Source organism: Schistocerca serialis, chromosome 5 (assembly GCF_023864345.2).
Source record: "Schistocerca serialis cubense isolate TAMUIC-IGC-003099 chromosome 5, iqSchSeri2.2, whole genome shotgun sequence".
NCBI classification, from domain to species: domain Eukaryota; kingdom Metazoa; phylum Arthropoda; class Insecta; order Orthoptera; family Acrididae; genus Schistocerca; species Schistocerca serialis.
In genome coordinates this window covers 611628306-611646983 of record NC_064642.1, presented here as the reverse complement: position 1 = coordinate 611646983, position 18678 = coordinate 611628306, and the positions used below count along the sequence as shown (strand labels likewise).

Sequence of the window (18678 nt, the reverse complement as noted above, 5' to 3'; positions counted from 1 at the left end):
AACATATCTGTGAGAGGTATTTTGCAGATCTCGTGTGGATGAGGTGACAGAGCAGGAGGACGTCTTATCAAAGGTCCCACATGCAAAGCCTCGCTGATGTCAATTTCTTTTTTTAAACTGTTTATTCATGAAACTGATATATGAGAGGACATTTTCCTGATGTGTAAAAGAAGTTTTCGGAGTATGTAGCAATGTTCTTTTGACAGTCTGCGTTTGCTTCGTTAGTGGAAAGTAGCAAACCTATTGAGTACATTTGTACAGATAGGTGTGGTGTTCTCTTGGACATGTGCAACAGAACAGACACCACTCATGGTGAAGCAGCTAGCGCATTTGTAGTTTCACATAATAAACATAAACAATTGGAACAGTAGACTAAAGACACAATTGCATCACACATGCAGAATTGCTAATAGTAATGGTAACAACAACAATAATAATAACAATATAATAATTGACTGCAGATGGCAGTGGTGCTGTACATCAGATATAGAGTCTCAAGTTTGTGCATACACAAAATGGTCCTGCTGTTGCTATCCAGTCCGCACACTACGGGTACTGCTGTTGTGCATCATGAATCTGTGGAACTTTATTGTCATTCTCGTTGAATTGTTGCATAGCAACTGTTTTGTACATACAACAACAGAAATAACTGAAGATGAGAGAAAGTGTGCCGCATTCCTACTGGACATGACTGATGAATGGAATCCGCCAAACGTCACCAAAGAGGTAACATTAGATATCGATGTGTGCACACCAGGGGAAGCGGAATCATTCATTTGTGACCAAGTGAGTGGACTAGAGTTGATGTTTTGATATCAACACCAGAAGGGTCCTCAAGCAATGGAAATGATGGAATACCACAAAAGGAGAAAAGGGTAGTGTTTTACACAAGAAATGAGAAAATCGAATTGCTCAAATATTGGCTTAACATCAAAACAGCTGAAGCCAACCCAAACATTTGCACATCACTCGATGCCTGCAATGAAAAACAGATTTCACACTAAATGTCTTGCACAGTGTATGTTGTATGAATGGAAATGGCATTGGGAAAGTGGAGAATGAATGTCTGTGAAGGAGAAGTGTAAATATACTACAATGCATGTGATGGAGGCCATCAAACGATATTGACAGTTGGGTCTTTCACTGGAAGCATAAGTACAATATTGTATGCTTTAAAGTCAAATCCAACCTAAATTTGTCATCCGCTTGATCTTCATTTCTTCAGAATGTAGAAGCATACAATTCATAAAATGTGTCATGCTGCTCAAGAGTCTTCAGGAGAGATTTGTCCGCAACAATGGAATAATCTGCTTAAGCTGCAGGCCTCACATAAAATCAGTTGTGTTCTCCATGTTTATATAATTTTCACTGCCCACCGGTAGGTGATGGCTAAACTCATTGATAAACTGGTGGCTAAAGTCATTGATAAACCCAGACCCTTTGAAATTATGACAAAGTTCTGTTTCAGAGACAAGTTTTCATTCTGCAATCTACAGATGCGCAAATGTGGGATTCATCAAATGCGCTTGGAGTATGAAAGTAATTTACTTCACTCCCTTGTTCATATGCAACCATTATTGTGAAGCCTTTGTTCCTGAATGAATGACACTGTGTGTGTGTGTGTGTGTGTGTGTGTGTGTGTGTGTGTGTGTTTACACTGATCTTTGAACGTTATGTACTTATTATTGATCTCATTATTTTGTTTATTATTGCTACTATTAGTTTTATTATGTGTATTACTATTATTATTACTATTACTATTACTTTCACACATGTGATGCAATTGTTTCTTTATTTTTCTGAGGATATTTCTGTCTTTTTCCCTCATACTGTATTGTGTTAAGTCATTTCTCTTACTAAATTGTCATTGCACTTTCTCATATCCTCCAAAATACATGTGTGAATAGTTTCGTTTAATGCAACATATTTTAACATTCCCCTGATATCTGTTACATGAAATTCTTGCCTTCACTTTAGTAACAGTATTATTGTGTTCAAGAATTTCATTTCTTTTACTCTCTTTCTACCTGCAATATCTTTTGCTATTCTATAAGCCTCTCCCTATGGCTTAGGTAACTTCCTTTCATCCATCTCATAATGAGAAGATAATTTTAGCTAGATTATGCATTGGGCACAGCCTTTCCAACTCTCATCATTTGTTAATCGGTTATCCCATGCCGCTCTGCTCTCTCTGTAATGAATCACTGAGAATGCACCACTTTCTAAACCAGTCTCAGGTTTTCAACACCTTTAGCTATAATGTGTGTTTGTCATCTGAGCTAACTGTGGTTTTGGCAGGTGCCGCACAAGTTTTAGAAGGCACCCTGCTCTTCACTTGCCATTGCAACATGACAAAAGAGGTTTAGTTTTTGACTGTGGACACAATTTGTCTTTGAAACTCTTACCAAGATGCATCTGAAAAAGGAGGGTTGTTGTAAATGTTCATTTTACCTTTCCACAATGTTTGTTGCTTTTTAAATAGTATTTCAGATTCACTGTCATTATCCATTACAGTGTTACTCATTTACTGATGCCGTTTAGGCACCTATGTGTCAACTAACTTACAGAACCATGGAATGCTTTCCCCCGAAAATGGACCATTTAAGTCAAAATTGGGCTCATATTATCTCAGCTATTTTATGCCAATAAAGTCCTCCATAAAAAATGTTGGCCAGCAAAGACGACAAAGGGCTACCCTTGGCGACACCATCAGTCTGTTCATAAAATTCGTTATTGAATATTATGGAAGACTTCGAGGAGAAGGCACTGGAATCTGCTAGCTTGAAGCCCACAGTGTTTTGGAGGTGTGTTGATGACACCTTTGTAATGTGGTCCCATGGTGAAGACAAGTTAAAAGAATTTTTTAAATCATCTGAATTCCATCCACAGGCAAATTCAGTTCATGGTGGAAATCGTAAAGATGGATGCCTTCAATTTTTGGATATGTTGGTATGGCACAAAGATGATGGATTTTGGGACACACAGTATATCGAAAACCGACCCATATGGATGTATATTTACCTGCAAATAGCTGCCACCATCCTTCGCAGACGATGAGTGCACTCAGAACTCTGGTACACAGAGCACACGTCATTGCTGACAAGAGCAGTCTGGAGGACGGGCTTCTACACCTCAAAAGAGTTTTTGAAGCCAACGGGTACTCTCCACAGCAGATACATAAGGAACTACAAATGAAACCAACTGTGGATATAAGAAACGCAGAAGAAGACACACATAGTTTTAAATCCATGGCTTTTTTGCCATACGTGGGAAGCCTGTGGTCAAAAGTAGGACAGATCCTCAGTAAGTGCATAGTGAAAGCGACTTTTCACCCTCCACCAAAGACAGCAGTACTCCAGTGTTCCATTAAAGATGATATGGCACTTCGGAAGCATGGGGTTTGCAAGATCCCCTGTTAATGCGGCCATTCATACATGGGACAGATGACACGTACTGTCCAGGAGAGAGGCACAGAGCACCACAGGTACACCCGGCTCTTACAACCTAATAAATCTGCAGTGGCAGAGCACTGTATTGATACTGGGAACTCTATGGTGTATGATAGCATAAAAATTTCAGCCTCGAATTCAACTTTCTGGGACACAGTAGTGAAGGAAGCAATTGAAATTTGTTTGGTGATGAATTTAATTGATAGAGATAGCGGCGTCAGCTTCTACATATCATGGAATCCGGCAATTTCTGTAATAAAATCACAAAGACGTTGCGATGACGCAGCTCACAGTGATACATTGATATCACCGTGTGGATCAACTGCACAGCCATAGATCTAATTCCATGCATATGTCATACCTCTTTGCTGCCAATCAACGTCTCTGGTGCCTTGTGTATCTGTAGTCGCATGCACAGTGCTGCTTTCCGCAGGTTAAAAAAGACAGAGCAAGTGTTGGAGGATCAGTCAGTTCGGCTCGCACTGAAGGTGGCTGGACAGTACTCAGTCGAAATATTAGAAGAAGAAGTTGAATTTATGTGGCTGCACGTCTGAAATTTTATGGATCAGTCTTTGTGCCACAAAAATATGAAGATGCACACCATGGTGGTATTGTTCAGGATTCCAATACACCCTATTATTCCTCACTCTTTTGGCTGCAAAAAAATGTTTCTCAACATTATCTCCATTCAGTGCAGTGGTCTTATGCCACATTACTGGGAGGGCCTCTATGCCTGTATGGTACGTCTCTACTGGTCACCGTCAGAGCCATTATCCACACACTGCTTCATGAGGAGGGCATCCTCCATTGGTCCAAACTGATGAAAGTTTCAAGGTACGATATCAGGACTGTAAGATGGACGAGAAAGAACAGTCCAATGAAATTTTGTGTGCTCCTCTCAGGTGCACAGACTTGTAAGAGGCCTTGCATTGTCAAGGGGAAGGAGAAGTTCGTTTTCATTTTTGTTGCGATGAACAGGCTGAAGTCATATCTTCAGTTTCCTTATAATACACTTCAAGTTGATTGTTGCACCATATGGGAGGACATCAAACAGTGTAACCCCTTCAGAGTTCCAGAAGACTGTTGCCATGACTTTACTGATTGAGGGTGCAGCTTTGAACATCTTCTTTGGAGGAGAGGTGTTACTCTTAATATTATCAGCCAGATCATAATATGCAACATGAAAAGCAAAGGTCCGAACATAGTACCCTAGGACACATCCAAAGTTACTTCTACATCTGTTGATGAATCTCTATCCAAGATAACATGCTGCATCCTCCCCACTAAGAAATTCTCAGTCCAGTCACAAAGTTTATTTGATGTCCAGTATGATCATACTTCTGATAACAAATGTTGGTATGGAACGGAGTCAAACAAATAATGCACCTACCTGACTGCCTTGGTCCATGGTTTTCAGGATGCCATGTGAGAAAAGTGGGAGTTGGGTTTCACGTGACTGACATTTTTGGTTCCCATGCTGGTTGGCATAGAGATCATTCCATTCAAGATACCTCACACTGCCCGAGCTTAGAATGTGTTCCAAGATTCCACAACTGATTCAAAGATATTGGATGATAATTTTGTGGATCATTTCTGTTAGCCTTGTTGTAGATAGGTGTGATTATAGTTGTTTTTTGTGAGATATGGTCTGGTTAAAAGAGGACCTTCCTCATCCAAAAACTGTGAGTAATATCTGTTGTTATCTTGTTGTTGTTGTTGTCTTCAGCCAAAGGCTGGTCTGATGCAGCTCTCCATGCTACTCTATTCTGTGCAAGACTTTTCATCTGTGAATAACAACTGCAACCTATGTCCTCTTCAAACTGCTTAACATATTGATTTCTTGGTTCCCTCTTCACATTTTGCTACCCGCGCTTCCCTCCAGTACTAAATTTGTGATCCCCTTATGTGTCAGAAGAATGTGTCCAATCAGCTGATCCCTTCCTTTAGTCAAGTTGTCCCATAAAATTCTTTTCTCTCCAATTCTCTTCAACAACACCTCATTAATTATATGATCACCCATCCAATCTTTAGCATTCTTCTGCAGCACCCCATTTCAAAAGCTTCTATTCGCTGGTTGTCTGAGTTGTGTATCACTCACATTATCCTTCTCTAGACAAGTACCTTTAGGAAAGACATGCTAACGCTTAAATCTCTATTCGATGGTAACAAATTTCTCTTCTTCAGAAAGGCTTTTCATGCCATTGTCAATCTACATTTTATATCCCCCCTATTTTGACCACCATCAGTTATTGTACTGTCCAAATAACAAAACTCTTCTGCTATTTCTAGTGTCTCGTTTCCTCATTGAATTCCCTCATCATTGCCTGATTTGATTCAACAACATTCCATTACCATTGTTTTGTTTTTGTTGACATTCTTCTTTCAATACACTGTCCATTCCATTCACTGCTGTTTGAAGTCCTGTGCTGTCTCTGACAGAATTAAAATGTTGTTGGCAAACCTTAAAGTTTTCATTTTTCTCCCTAAACTTTTAATTTCTACTCCACATTTTTATTTGGTTTCCTTTACCGCTTGCACATTGTACAGATTGAATGACATTGGCAATAGGCTGCAACACTGTCTCACATGATTCTCACCTGCTTTCCTTTCATGCCCCTTGACTAATATAGCTGTCATCTGGTTTCTGTACAAGTGGTATATAGCTTTTCAATCCCTGTGTTTTCCCCTGCTATCTTTAGAATTTCAAAGAGTGTATTCCAGTCAACATTACTGAAAGCTCTCTGTAAGTCTAGAAATGCTATAAACATCGGTTTTCTTTTCCTTCCCCTGGCTTCTAAGGTAGGCTATACAGTTGGTACTGTCCTGTGTGTTTCTACATTTCTCTGGAATCCAAACTGATCTTCCCGGAGGTCAACTTTTAGCAGTTTTTCCAATCTTCTGTAAAGAATTCATGTTTGTATTTTGCAAAGCATGACTTATTAAACTGATAGTCCAGTAATATTCACACCTGTCAGCATTTGCTTTATTTGGAATTGGAATTATTACATTCTTCTTGAAGTCTATGGACGTTTCGTCTGTCTCATACATCTTGTTGCATACAGTGCTATCATTGGCACAACAAAGCTCACAGCAGTCTCATTCCAGACTTGAATGCTTCTGAATCTCAGAGCTTGGGATCAGTATGTTCCAGCAGAGCTTTCAAGTCCCCAGCCAGTATCAGCATCTAACAGTCAGTCGGTCACTGTGTCATCCATAATACACTTGATCAGAATGGTTGCACCATGCTGTCTGCAGGCTTTGACGATGAGCAGCTCATCTGGTTGGTTCCCTTAATTCTCAATATGATGTTACTAAAAGGTCTCCTCCAGGTCTAATTAGAATGACCTTTTGAAGAGAAGTTGGCAGGTCTCACAATCCACCTTCATGTTAGTAATATCTGCATCAACACATTGCCAATACACATGTTGATAGGCTATCATCTTAATAAGCACAACTTCCCTGTAGCATTGGTGTGGGAGGCACAACATGCGGTGTTACAAGGCGGATGGGATCACAACATCAGTGTGACTATCTTCTCTTGAACCGAGAGGACTCCATTGAGGGTGGATGTGCATGTGCATATGCTGGAATGCTTGGACTTCTAAATGATTCAATTGTTTCCAATCTGTCAGCCACTCCTGTTGCACCAGCCAGAGTATTTCCTTGAAAACTGGGTTGTAAACTGAGTTGTGTGTCCTGTCCAAAGGTAACCTGGAGAGAACGTCAGCATTTGCATGTTGAACTGTCGAGTGGTATTTGGTGTAACATGGCTAGCTAGACAAAAATAATGCCCACCTCTGGAAGCAATGAGCCAGTTTCGTTGGAATATTTGAAGACTGCCTTGAATAATGGGAAAAGAGATTTATGTTCAGTTAGTAATGTGAAATGTCGGCTGTACACATAATTGTCGAATTTCCGGAGTGTGAACACAATACCCAGGGCCTTCTTTTCCATTATGCTGTTGTCCGGTTGTGTCTGTGTCAGAGTTTTGGATATGAATGCAGTATTGATGTTTCAAACCATGTACTTTTTGAGATAATATCATGCCCAAGTTATAACCAGAAGCAGTAGCTGCTACAATTAAAGGTTTTGATGGACCGTAGGCCATAAGGCATATAGAAGGCTTTATCGCAGACTAGAGGCCAATTAAACTTCACATAACAGCTGATGGAACAGTTCTGCTATGGTTGCGGCTTGTGGGATGAACTTGTGATAATAATTAAGTTGGCCGGGCACAAATTGTAGCATGTTTGTTTGCATGGCCATCTTCTGTGCAGCAGCTATTGAAATCAGTTATATCAGTTTTTCTCTCTTAAGCTTACTACTGAAAGTTAATTAAAGGGAGTTTTACACCAGATACATTTTGATTTTAACTCGCAATCATCCCCCCCCCCCCTCCCCACCTCCCCTCATCTCCTCTCACATCTCTGCCGAACATATAAGACATTTTCACTAATTTACACACATTCTCTCTCTCTCTCTCTCTCTCTCTCACACACACACACACACACACACACACACACACATACACAAATTAAATATATATAGCTAAAAACAAATGTAGTTTCTCAGGTTGACAATGTTTACAACTTACACAAAAACAAAAACGAACAGACACAAACACACTAACACTGTGCTAAGTGAGAACACACATAACTTCAGTTCGATTTCCAACAGTATGCTAATGCAGCATAAGAAAAACTGCAGAAAGACAAAACTGCCAGATGTACGTGTGAAACGAAGTCTTTTGACATCAGCCTCGGCTAACAAGGAGGGAAGAAGCAGTGGTTTGGAGAATATTGAAACAAGAGGTAGAAACACTTTAAGTAAAGTGCGCACCAACTTTATAAACAAAAATACTGTTTCTAATGTGAAACAATCAAAAATGTACAAAATCAAACAATGAAAAGTCCAGGATGGAATAATGACAATATTACAAAAAGGATAGTTTGGTACTCACAATAAAGAGCAGATATTCTACATCGACATCAACATCTACATCTATAATTGCAAATTACCATGAGGCATATGACAGAGGATTTTCAATTAAATTAAAAAAAAAAAAGTCGCAGATAAGCACAACAAAGAGACTGTCAAACAAGCAGGCTGTCAGCCAAAAGGGCCTTCTTCCAAATTAGACAACATACATACACACACTAAAGCAAATGCAAAGTACACACACGTTCCATTGTCTCTGGTTTGGGTGAGAATTGTATTCCTGAAGCACTGAGAACATGACCATGATATTCCACCTCAGCGACAAAGAATGGGTCTTGCTGCTGCCTCGGCAGCCAGAGAAATTGGTCATGTGTGAATAAATTGTGCTTGCTTGAGTGTGTCCGTATATGTTGTCTAATTTGGAAGAAAGCCCTTTTGGCTGAAAGTTTACTTGTTTGACAGTCTTTTTGTTGTGCCTATCTGCGACTCAACATTTCTGCAGTATGGTGAATAGCAATATATACTTTTCATAATATAGTCAAAAATGTACAAATGTATGTATTTAATTTGCAGAATAATGACAGAAGATGCTTTATAAATAAAAGCAAAATGTGTCTGTTGTAAAACTTTCTTTAATTAAAGTACAGTAAGCTTAAGATGGAGAAATCAATAAGAACAGATTTTAATAGTTGCTTGATATCCTGTGGGACTGAGAGTTTCTGAATGGCTTCAGTATGTTGTTGTGTGGATTGTACTCACGGAGCACTAAGTACATGGCCAAGATATTCCACCTCAGGGACAAAAAATGAGTCTTGTGTAAGCCTTGAGACTGGTTAGTTGAAAAATGGCAAAGAAATCATCAAGGTTGGCTGCCACCTCCTGAGCATTTTTACCTCTGACTAGTATGTTCTCCAGGTAGTTTGCTGTGCCGGGTATATTCCTCATTTGCTGTTCAAGGTATCATTGAAAAATAATTGGAGCACTGCCAATGCCAAAAGGAAGCCTGTTATAGCAGAAAAATGCAAACAGAGTGTTAATGACTAGAATGTTCCGGATGCCTCATCCAGAGGGAGCTGAAGGAAGCATCCTGCAAATCAGTATTGGCAAAAATCTCACCTCCTGCGAGTCACACCATAATGTCTTCCAATTTTGGAATTGGGTAGGTTTCAATGACAGACTGTGCATTGATTGTGGTCTTGAATTTGAAGTGACCCATTTGGCTTTTCCACATGATTGCTTGGCGTAGCCCTGACTGATGGTGCCCTTAGTGAGAATGCCTTCCTGTTGGAGGCACTGCAGTTGTGACTGTGGCTTATCCCTGAGAGTGAAGTGAATATTCCACACTTTGAAGAAGGAGGTATTGGCTATTGGAGTGAGAGTGATATGAGCCCCAAATCCAGTAATGCTGGTGTTAAGATGAGAAAAACTGATTTGCACTCAGATCATTTGTTGCTTAAGTAGCAGCTAGTCACTGACGATTGAATGCTGTTGATGGGAGTATGTACTTCCAAGCCAAAATCATAAAAAAATTCCAGACCAAGGATTTTTGTGGCTCATTCACTGGTACTTAAGGAACTTAATAATTTTTACTTATCGATAAATGTATAGATAATAATTTGACTCTCACACCAAAGATTAATTTAAAAAAATATTTAACACTGACATACAAAAGAAGATTTACACTCTTCGTTTATTAGTTTTAGTAATAGTTAACTCTCATTGTTCTCATGTGCTGATAACACGAGGGTAACTCCAAAAGAAATACCCACTATTTTTTTAAAAATCCATCTTTTATTGTACATGTTTGAAAGTTTTAGTGTGTAGATACATCCTATAGGAACAATATTTTCATTTCTCCACATAATTTCCATCCCTTTCAGCTGCCTTATGCCATCTTGGAACCAGTGCCTGTATACCCGCACGATAAAATTCTGGACCAACCTGTTGAAGCCACTGTTTGGCAAAGTGCACAAGGGAGTCATCATCTTCAAACCTTGTTCCATGAATAGAGTCTTTCAGTTTCCCAAAGAGATGATAGTCACATGGAGACGGGTCAGGACCGTAAGGCGGGTGTTTCAGTGTTGTTCATTCGAGTTTTGTGATCGCTTCCATGGTTTTTTGTCTGACATGTGGCCGTGCATTGTCGTGCAACAGCAAAACATCCTGCTTTTGCTGATGTGGTCGAACACGACTCAGTCGAGCATGAAGTTTCTTCAGTGTCATCACATATGCATCAGAATTTATAGTGGTTCCACTTGGCATGATGTCCACAAGCAAGAGTCCTTCAGAAACGAAAAATACCATAACCATAACTTTTCCAGCAGAAGGTGTGGTTTTGATTTTTTTTTTTCTTGGGTGATTTTGCATGATGGCACTCCATTGACTGCCTCTTTGCTCTGGTGAAAAATTATGGAGCCATTTTTCCTCACCTGTCACAATTCTTCCAAGAAATTTATCTCCACCATTCTCGTACTGTTCCAAAAGTTCGCTGCATACTGTTTCTCTTGTTTCTTTGTGAGCCATTGTCAACATCCTGGGAACCCACCTGGCACAAACCTTTTTTAACACCAACACTTTCAGTATTCTGCAACACTTCCTTCCCCTATCCCAACATAGTGTGACAATTTGTTCACTGTGATGTGTCTGTCAGCAGTCACCAATTCGTTAACTCACTGCACATTGTCTGCAGTGTGTGCAGTACGAGGCCTACCGCTGCAAGGACAATCCTAAATATTGCCGTGCCCGCTTTCATCACATAACCTGCTTGCCCACCAACTAACTGTACTGTGATCAACAGCCGCATCTCCATACACCTTTTTCAACGTCTTGTGTATGTTTCCCACTGTCTCGTTTTCACAGCACAGGAATTCTATGACAGCACGTTGCTTCTGACGAACGTCAAATGTAGCAGCCATCTTGAAGACATGCTGTGACAGTGCCACTCACGGGAACAGGTTGAACTAAGTTTGAAAACAAGTCTACACACTGTACAACTTTCACACATGAAGAATGAAATCTGTATTTTTACAAAAATAGTATGCATTTCTTTTGGAGTGATCCTCGTAAGATGTAAACCAAGTGCTCCATAATTCAAAGTGAAATTGTGTTATATAATAAAAGCAAATTATAAAACAATACAGTTTTTTCATTTACGATACCATGGATCCCAGCTCCTGTAACTTTGGAAGATTATTACTATTATTTTAATTTTGTATGGAGAATTTAGATGGAGGTGACGATCTTCACGGCGGTGCTGCTCAGCAATAGAGGTACGTGAATGTGGTCATCTCTTTCCCTTTGTGGCTGCCAATGTCAATTTCAATATTTAGGTCATATTTGCTATGACATTCAGAACCTGCAGTCTTTCTTTTATTTTAATTGTGAAGTCTGATTATTTTCTTTTTAGAAGGATAAATGCATTTTAACCACAATTCTTTTTACCCAGGCCATGGGAATGATATTACTTAGAACATACATGCCTCTATCCCGATTGTACGTTCGCAAACAACTGAGTGTGTACCAACATAACTATACTTATGACCGATTTCCCTTACAGTATTAATTCTTACTTTGAACCACTCACTTGCAAATGTACACGCCCTCTTATTTTGTGTAGTTAGTTGGGTGTATTCCTGAATAACATTGCTTCTCATTTTCAGTGGCTTAGTTTCCACAGTTGACCTTTGCCTGTGTAGCAATGGCGCTTCACATGAACTCTTATTTCAAAATTACACCGGCTGACTAAGTTTCTAACAGTTTAACAGGGCAATTATAGTTACTACCAAGATGCCTGCCATGAAGACAGTAGAATGATGCTGATTGGAAGCTGTGAATTGTCCTTTCATTTTGATAGTATTCTTGCTGTAGCTAGCAGAATTCCTGTAGTGGAGGGGACTCCATAAGTCTCCCAAATTGATAATTGTGGAAGAACACATGTCAATATGAAACTCCACAGAGACTGTGTTGACTTCCACCGAGAGCTTGAAGAGTCTGTCAGATACAGGGAGCACACTATTGACATGTAAAATGTCTGGAGTATAGGCATCGGACACCTCTTCAACTCCAGGAGAAAGGGGCTCCATGTGAGCATAATCTACCTTCATCTTGAGGGAAGATTGGCAAACTTCTGCCTTGTTTCCTGTCTTGTCGCAGGAAGAACATTTAGTCCAGCAAAGGTAGGAGATGAGGTACTGGCGCGAGTAAAGCTGTGAGGATTCGTCATAAGTCATGCTTGGGTGGCTCAGTTGGTAGAGCACTTGGCCAGAAAAGGGAAAAGATTCTAATTTTGAGTCTCAATCTGGCACAAACTTTTAATCTGCCAGGAAGTTTGATAATAACAGTGTTGCCATAGGCGAGTGATAAAACAGTTGCTGCATGAGAATAATTATTTTGGGCAATGCACATTGGTAGAGGGCTTGCCAGGTGCAGACAAATCAGAATGCTGTAAAGGCCAAGGTTGGGGCTGGTGAGTCGGGTGGGCCATAACATTTGTGAAAGGTCTTGTAATTTTGCTAATGATTGTAGAGATTCTTCAAAAGCCTGAATAATGGGGAGGCAAGTCTGTAACTTGGAATCCTTAAAATTGAGGAGGTCAATATGGAGTCCTTCATCTGATGAATGTACAAATGTCATGTTTCTGACAAGTGAAGTTGTGTTGGATGGTTTACAGTGAGGATTATAACCTTGAACCTGACAGCCATGGAACAAATCACACAATTTTGCTCTTTGCTCTCTGTAAGATTGTCCACTAAGCTTGTGGCAGCTAAAAAACTTATGGCAGACCGTAGCAACATGTACTTGAGAATAAGAATATCTTAATAAACATGCCTTTAAGTGATTGTATGGGAGGAGTTTGTCGGGCTTCCCTTCAGAGTGAGTTGCTGCAGTAAATGATTCATTTCTGGGCTTGCATAGGGTAAGAAGAATGTGGACTGCTGGATGTCACCAGTGATACCATGGGCCAGGAAATATTGCTCCAGTCTGGTTACGTAGTTTGCTCAGGGCTTGATCTTCTGGTCAAACACCTGGAACAATGGTGACGTCCCTCTGAATTCCTTCACCAGTGAATCGATGTGGAAAGGCTGTTGGACAGCTCTGGGTTCGATGTGGTGATGGTTGCCATCTTGTTCACCATTGTGTGTAGGATCTGTTGCATGTTCTGGAGTAACAGCAACAACTGGGTAGTAACATGCAAAGGGTTAGATATGGTGGAACGAAAATTCATTATCAAGGTCTTTGTGACATAAGAATCAGATCCACACTGACACTGTCTACCTGTAGCCACATGGTAAGTTGTGCACCAGTTGAGGTGCAATGTGAACACTGTGCATGTAAACTAGGTACCATAGTTTTCTTGAAAAGTCCATAAACCAAAATACTCTTCCATTGGAGAGAAGTTAGTCACTACAATAGTTTGTGAAAATTCATGTTTAGCATTAAATTTACACAAGTCTGAATTAAGGGCTGAAGGCCGTAATGATCAGTCTAAGAATGGTTGCCAGTCTGTATGGCGTACAGTCTGTACACAATATAAGGTTAGGAGAACAAGCAGCAAATTAACATAAAATGGAAGAAAACATGACCTGTTGTGAAATCTTCACGAATAATTACAGAACATTTGTCAATAATTTTTCAGTTTACTTCTTTCTTACAATTCTGTTTATAGTTTTCTATATCTTACATTACTCCAAAATTTCTATAATTAAAATTACAACTCTTTTCAGGGTAAAGTAAAAGGAAATCAAAATGTGCAATCATTTAGCAAATTTTTATTTGGTTTTGAAATATCTTATGCCTACACCTTTACAGGTCTCTTAGAACTGCATAGCTGATAATAGCAGGATGACCCATGAAGCTCTTGGGTGAAGTGTTTATTGTGGCCCTCTATGCCATAGGACTATTTTCTTCAATAACAAAGGCTGGATTTGCATGTCTCAGCAACCCATGTATTCATGGAATCTGCATAGATGACCTTAATAGGTATGTTCATCATCTTGAAATGATAATCTCATTGTGTTGATCAATTAGAAATAAATGTATTTTGAATACAGTTTCCTTCATTTGAAAAGTCAGCGCAGTGTAATTGTAGTTTGACCAGTCATGTAGCATGCATAATGTGTATATAAGGACTTTAGAGGCTGTTGAGTGTGTCCTAGTACAAAGTATTACAATTTATCTTGTTGTTGCATCAGAATTCCATTGCAGTGATCAGAAGTTGTCAGTATCTCACTGTTATGAGCTCAATTTTCAGAATTTGGTGCAAGTGAGAAACGCTATTTATCTTGCAAATACAGTCTGAAAATTGCAGATTTACCAGGTTTACTGGTATGAAATGAGTGTTAAGATACAAATGTGTCGATAGGGAACATTTGTTGTGAACGAGCCTTAATTTTTTTTTTTGTTTGGATGGTATGACATCTGTCAAAGATATTTAGTATACATCAAGTCATGGAACAAACAACATCATATGTTTTCATCGTGTTAACAATGTCGAATTTTGTACCAGAAAGTGATGATTTGCAGAAAGCATTAATTTTTTGTTTTAATTTGAAAAAAAGTGCTGCAGAGTCGCATCAAATGCTTGTTGAGGCATATGGTGATTATGTTCTATCAGAAGTAACATGCAAAAGATGGTTTCAATGTTTCAGAAATAATGATTTTGATGTAAGAAATGAAGAACGTGGAAGACCACCAAAAAAGTTGGAAGACTCCGAATTGGAAGCAATATTGGATGAAGATGATACTTTGAGTCAGAAGCAAATGGCAGCAATGCTAAATGTTGCACAACAAACAATTTCGGACCGTTTGAAAGCTACGGGAAAGATCCAAAAATGTGGAAAATAGGTGCCACATGAATTGAATGAAAGACACATGGAAAACCGAAAAACCATTTGTCAAATTTTGTTTCAAAGACATGTGTTGCATCAAATTGTTACTGGCGATGAAAAATGGATTTATTTTAAGAATCCTAAACGGGAAAAATCATGGGTTAATCCGGGACAACCATTAACGTCGGCTGCAAAACCAAATCGATTCGGCAAGAAGACAATGCTCTGTGTTTGGTGGGATCAGAAAGGTGTGGTGTATCATGAGCTTCTAAAACCTGCTGAAACTGTGAATACTAATTGCTGTAGACAACAAATGATTAATTTGAACTATGCATTGATCGAAAAAAGACCAGAATGGGTACAGAAGACATGGCAAAGTAATTTTTTTACACGACAATGCACCTGCACACGAAGCAAACCTGATTCAGGATACAATCAAAACACTTGGCTGGGAGCTGCTACCCCACCCGCCATATTCACCAGACTTGGCCCCTTCCGACTACCATTTGTTTTCATCAATGGGAAATGCATTGGCTGAGGAACACTTCGATTCCTACGAAGAAGTCGAAAATTGGGTGTCTGATTGGTTTGCTTCAAAAGCCGAACATTTCTATTGGCGTGGTGTCCACAAATTGCCAGAAAGGTGGTCAAAATGTATAGAAAGCAATGGTCAGTACTTTGAATAAAATGTTTTTACTTTTCAATTGAAAATTAGTGTTTCATTTTCACAAAAAAAAAAACGATCATTTCATACTGGTACACCTGGTAATATTGAATCAATAAGTGTCCCCACTTTGATGCAACTTTAAGTTGTACATTCTATTTTGATACACATTTTTTCTATTATTATTTTGAATATTGTAACATATAGAGTTGTCAATTCATTTGATATTAAGTTGAGATAGTGCTTTTCCATAATAAGATGAATTTTGGTTCCAGTATATATAACAGCCAGTCCCCACTGTTGTATCTGACTGTAATTTGTCTGTGATAGTGAGAATGAGATGTAGATGTAAATGTTTCGGAGACATAAATGATCAGCTGCTCAGTAGCATCAGGTATGTTAGGTGGCAGCAGACTACTCATCTCGAGCTGTGAGAGTGGCTGTTACTAAACTAAGTGTCTGATTAGTACAAATGTGGTCAAATGTGTGGTTTACACTGACTCCCTCTTTCCTGGACCCTCCAATATTGTTCATCCCTGTGTGTGGGTGTCTGTTTGTGTGTTTGTGTTTAATTCTAAAGGAGAACATATTGCAATTTCTTTGTAAGTTGCCATTGTTTTCTATGTGCCTGTCTACTGTTACAGTGGTACTTCTATTTGGTGAGTAGTGAACTATCCTTGTATACTAATACATAAAAAGTTTCATTTATGATAGAGTTGTGTGAATACCTTGATCTAAGATACACAGTCTCATTTTGGCAGTGGACATGTCTGGTAACTTGTCTTTTTTCCCTCTATAATTGTGACTGGTGATGATTTTTCATTTTGCAACTTTGAAGATGCTGTATGATAAATATAGTCACTGGCACTCATATTTTATTGAATTTTTTCTGGCATATATTCAAACTTCACAGTGCTATTTACGTTTTCTTTGTTTCAGTTCTTATACATGCTATTGTATTGATGGCTATACTGGCATACAGTGCCAAACAAATTGGGATGAGTGTTGGTCAAACCCTTGCATGAATGGAGGAACATGCATTGATGGTGTTGCATCATACAACTGCACTTGTCCAGATGGGTACATGGGTAATGCGACAATAATTTTAATATTTTTTTAAGTAATAAATGTAGCCAGAAATACTATTGCATTTAATACTTCTAATAACTTCAGTTTTTTAAACAGGTGAACAGTGTGAAGAAAATTTTGATGAGTGTGAGTCAAATCCTTGTCTGAACAATGGTACATGTGTAGATGAAGTCAATGGCTATGTATGTCAGTGTCTACCAGGCTACTCAGGTGACTATATATTCTACAAATACCTTACACTGTGTGTTTTACATGTATTTTTTTTTTTTCAACTTACTATTGAATTATGCATATTAAATACACCGTTTTTACCTCACAAAATGAACACAAGATGAAAGGCTTAAAGATTTACATAACACCAGTACTCAGTGCTACATTTTATACAATCAGCATACATATAGAGGTAACATTAATTGATAGATGTTAGTAATTAACATTGGTTGATGGATATAAGTAATTACTCAAAATGGCTTTGCAATGAAGCTGTCTCTTGCAAATGAAAGTAGAAAGAATGTCTGTTGCTTGGAGGTGTATCAGAAATGCATTAGTGGAAGTAATGAAGTCCGATATCTTCATATCAGATTTTTTTGTCTTTTGAACGTAAATGTAAGAAAGAAGATGAAGAATAAGAAGAATCTCATGGAAACAACAAGATGGCACAATGGTTAAGGAATTGGACTCGCAGTTCGGAGGAACAGAGTTGAAATCAGTATCTGATTCCAGTTTTGTGCTGTATTCCTAAATCATGCTGACCCTGTAGATAAGCACATGGCTGATTCCTTTTTTCGTGCTACGTCATCTGAGTTAATGCTTTGCCACCTCACCTTGCTACCAACAAGATGTTAAACTCTTAACTTTCATATGAGATGAAAAATCTATGTAAGCTTCCCCTTCTTTTTCAAAATACTGTCATTCATTTAATGTTGAAATTCATTGTATGTTTTGAAAGAAAACAATTTACAAACAGATCATACCCAGCAAAAGATGATCCAGAACTAGCCAACCCCACCTTCTAACTCATTGTCTACACCAGGCTCATCCAACAATTGCGCCCGGTGGACGCGCCCGCGCCCCGCAGGCACAAGGCAGTGTAGTTCAGCGCCCCTTCCGCGACCATGTGTCGCTAGTGTCGCCATAGGAGCAAGAGAGAGAGAGAGAGAGAGAGAGAGAGAGAGAGAGAGAGATAGAGAGATAGCTGCGGAGCGAGTGAGACCGCACAGCACTGCTCTGCGCTGGACTGTCCTGCGGTTTGATCCAACGTAAACAAAATATTCTATTTTAGAAATAGTTTTATGTAAGGGATATAGTGTCTCATTCTTACTGTTAGTAGTTACAAGTAAATATTTTTTGTTATACTTCGTGCTACAGCTTTTAGTATCCCTTTTCATACTTTAGAAATTGGATCCTTAATTTGGCCGGCCGGAGTGGCCTTGCAGTTCTAGGCACTACAGTCTGGAGCCGAGCGACCGCTCCGGTCGCAGGTTCGAATCCTGCCTCGAGCATGGATGAGTGTGATGTCCTTAGGTTAGTTAGGTTTAATTAGTTCTAAGTTCTAGGCGACTGATGACCTAAGAAGTTAAGTCGCATAGTGCTCAGAGCCATTTGAACCATCCTCAGTTTGCTGTTTTGTACGTAATAATTTTAACTGACCAAGTTTGAAAATGTATTAAAAAAAGAATTAAGGATATAAAGCTCTTTAATTCTTACAGTC

The 18678-nt window shown here is 39.1% G+C and overlaps 1 protein-coding gene across 1 annotated transcript in view; it reads left to right on the top strand.

The window, feature by feature from the left end:
* The window catches only part of LOC126482131 (protein eyes shut-like), a 259779-nt gene that overhangs the window by 17258 nt on the left and 223843 nt on the right, over nt 1-18678 (top strand). The window contains 3 exon segments of the mRNA XM_050106108.1: nt 14196-14366; nt 16818-16966; nt 17064-17177. Of these exon segments, the coding sequence (XP_049962065.1) occupies nt 14236-14366; nt 16818-16966; nt 17064-17177 (394 nt within the window). The 5' untranslated portion in view covers nt 14196-14235.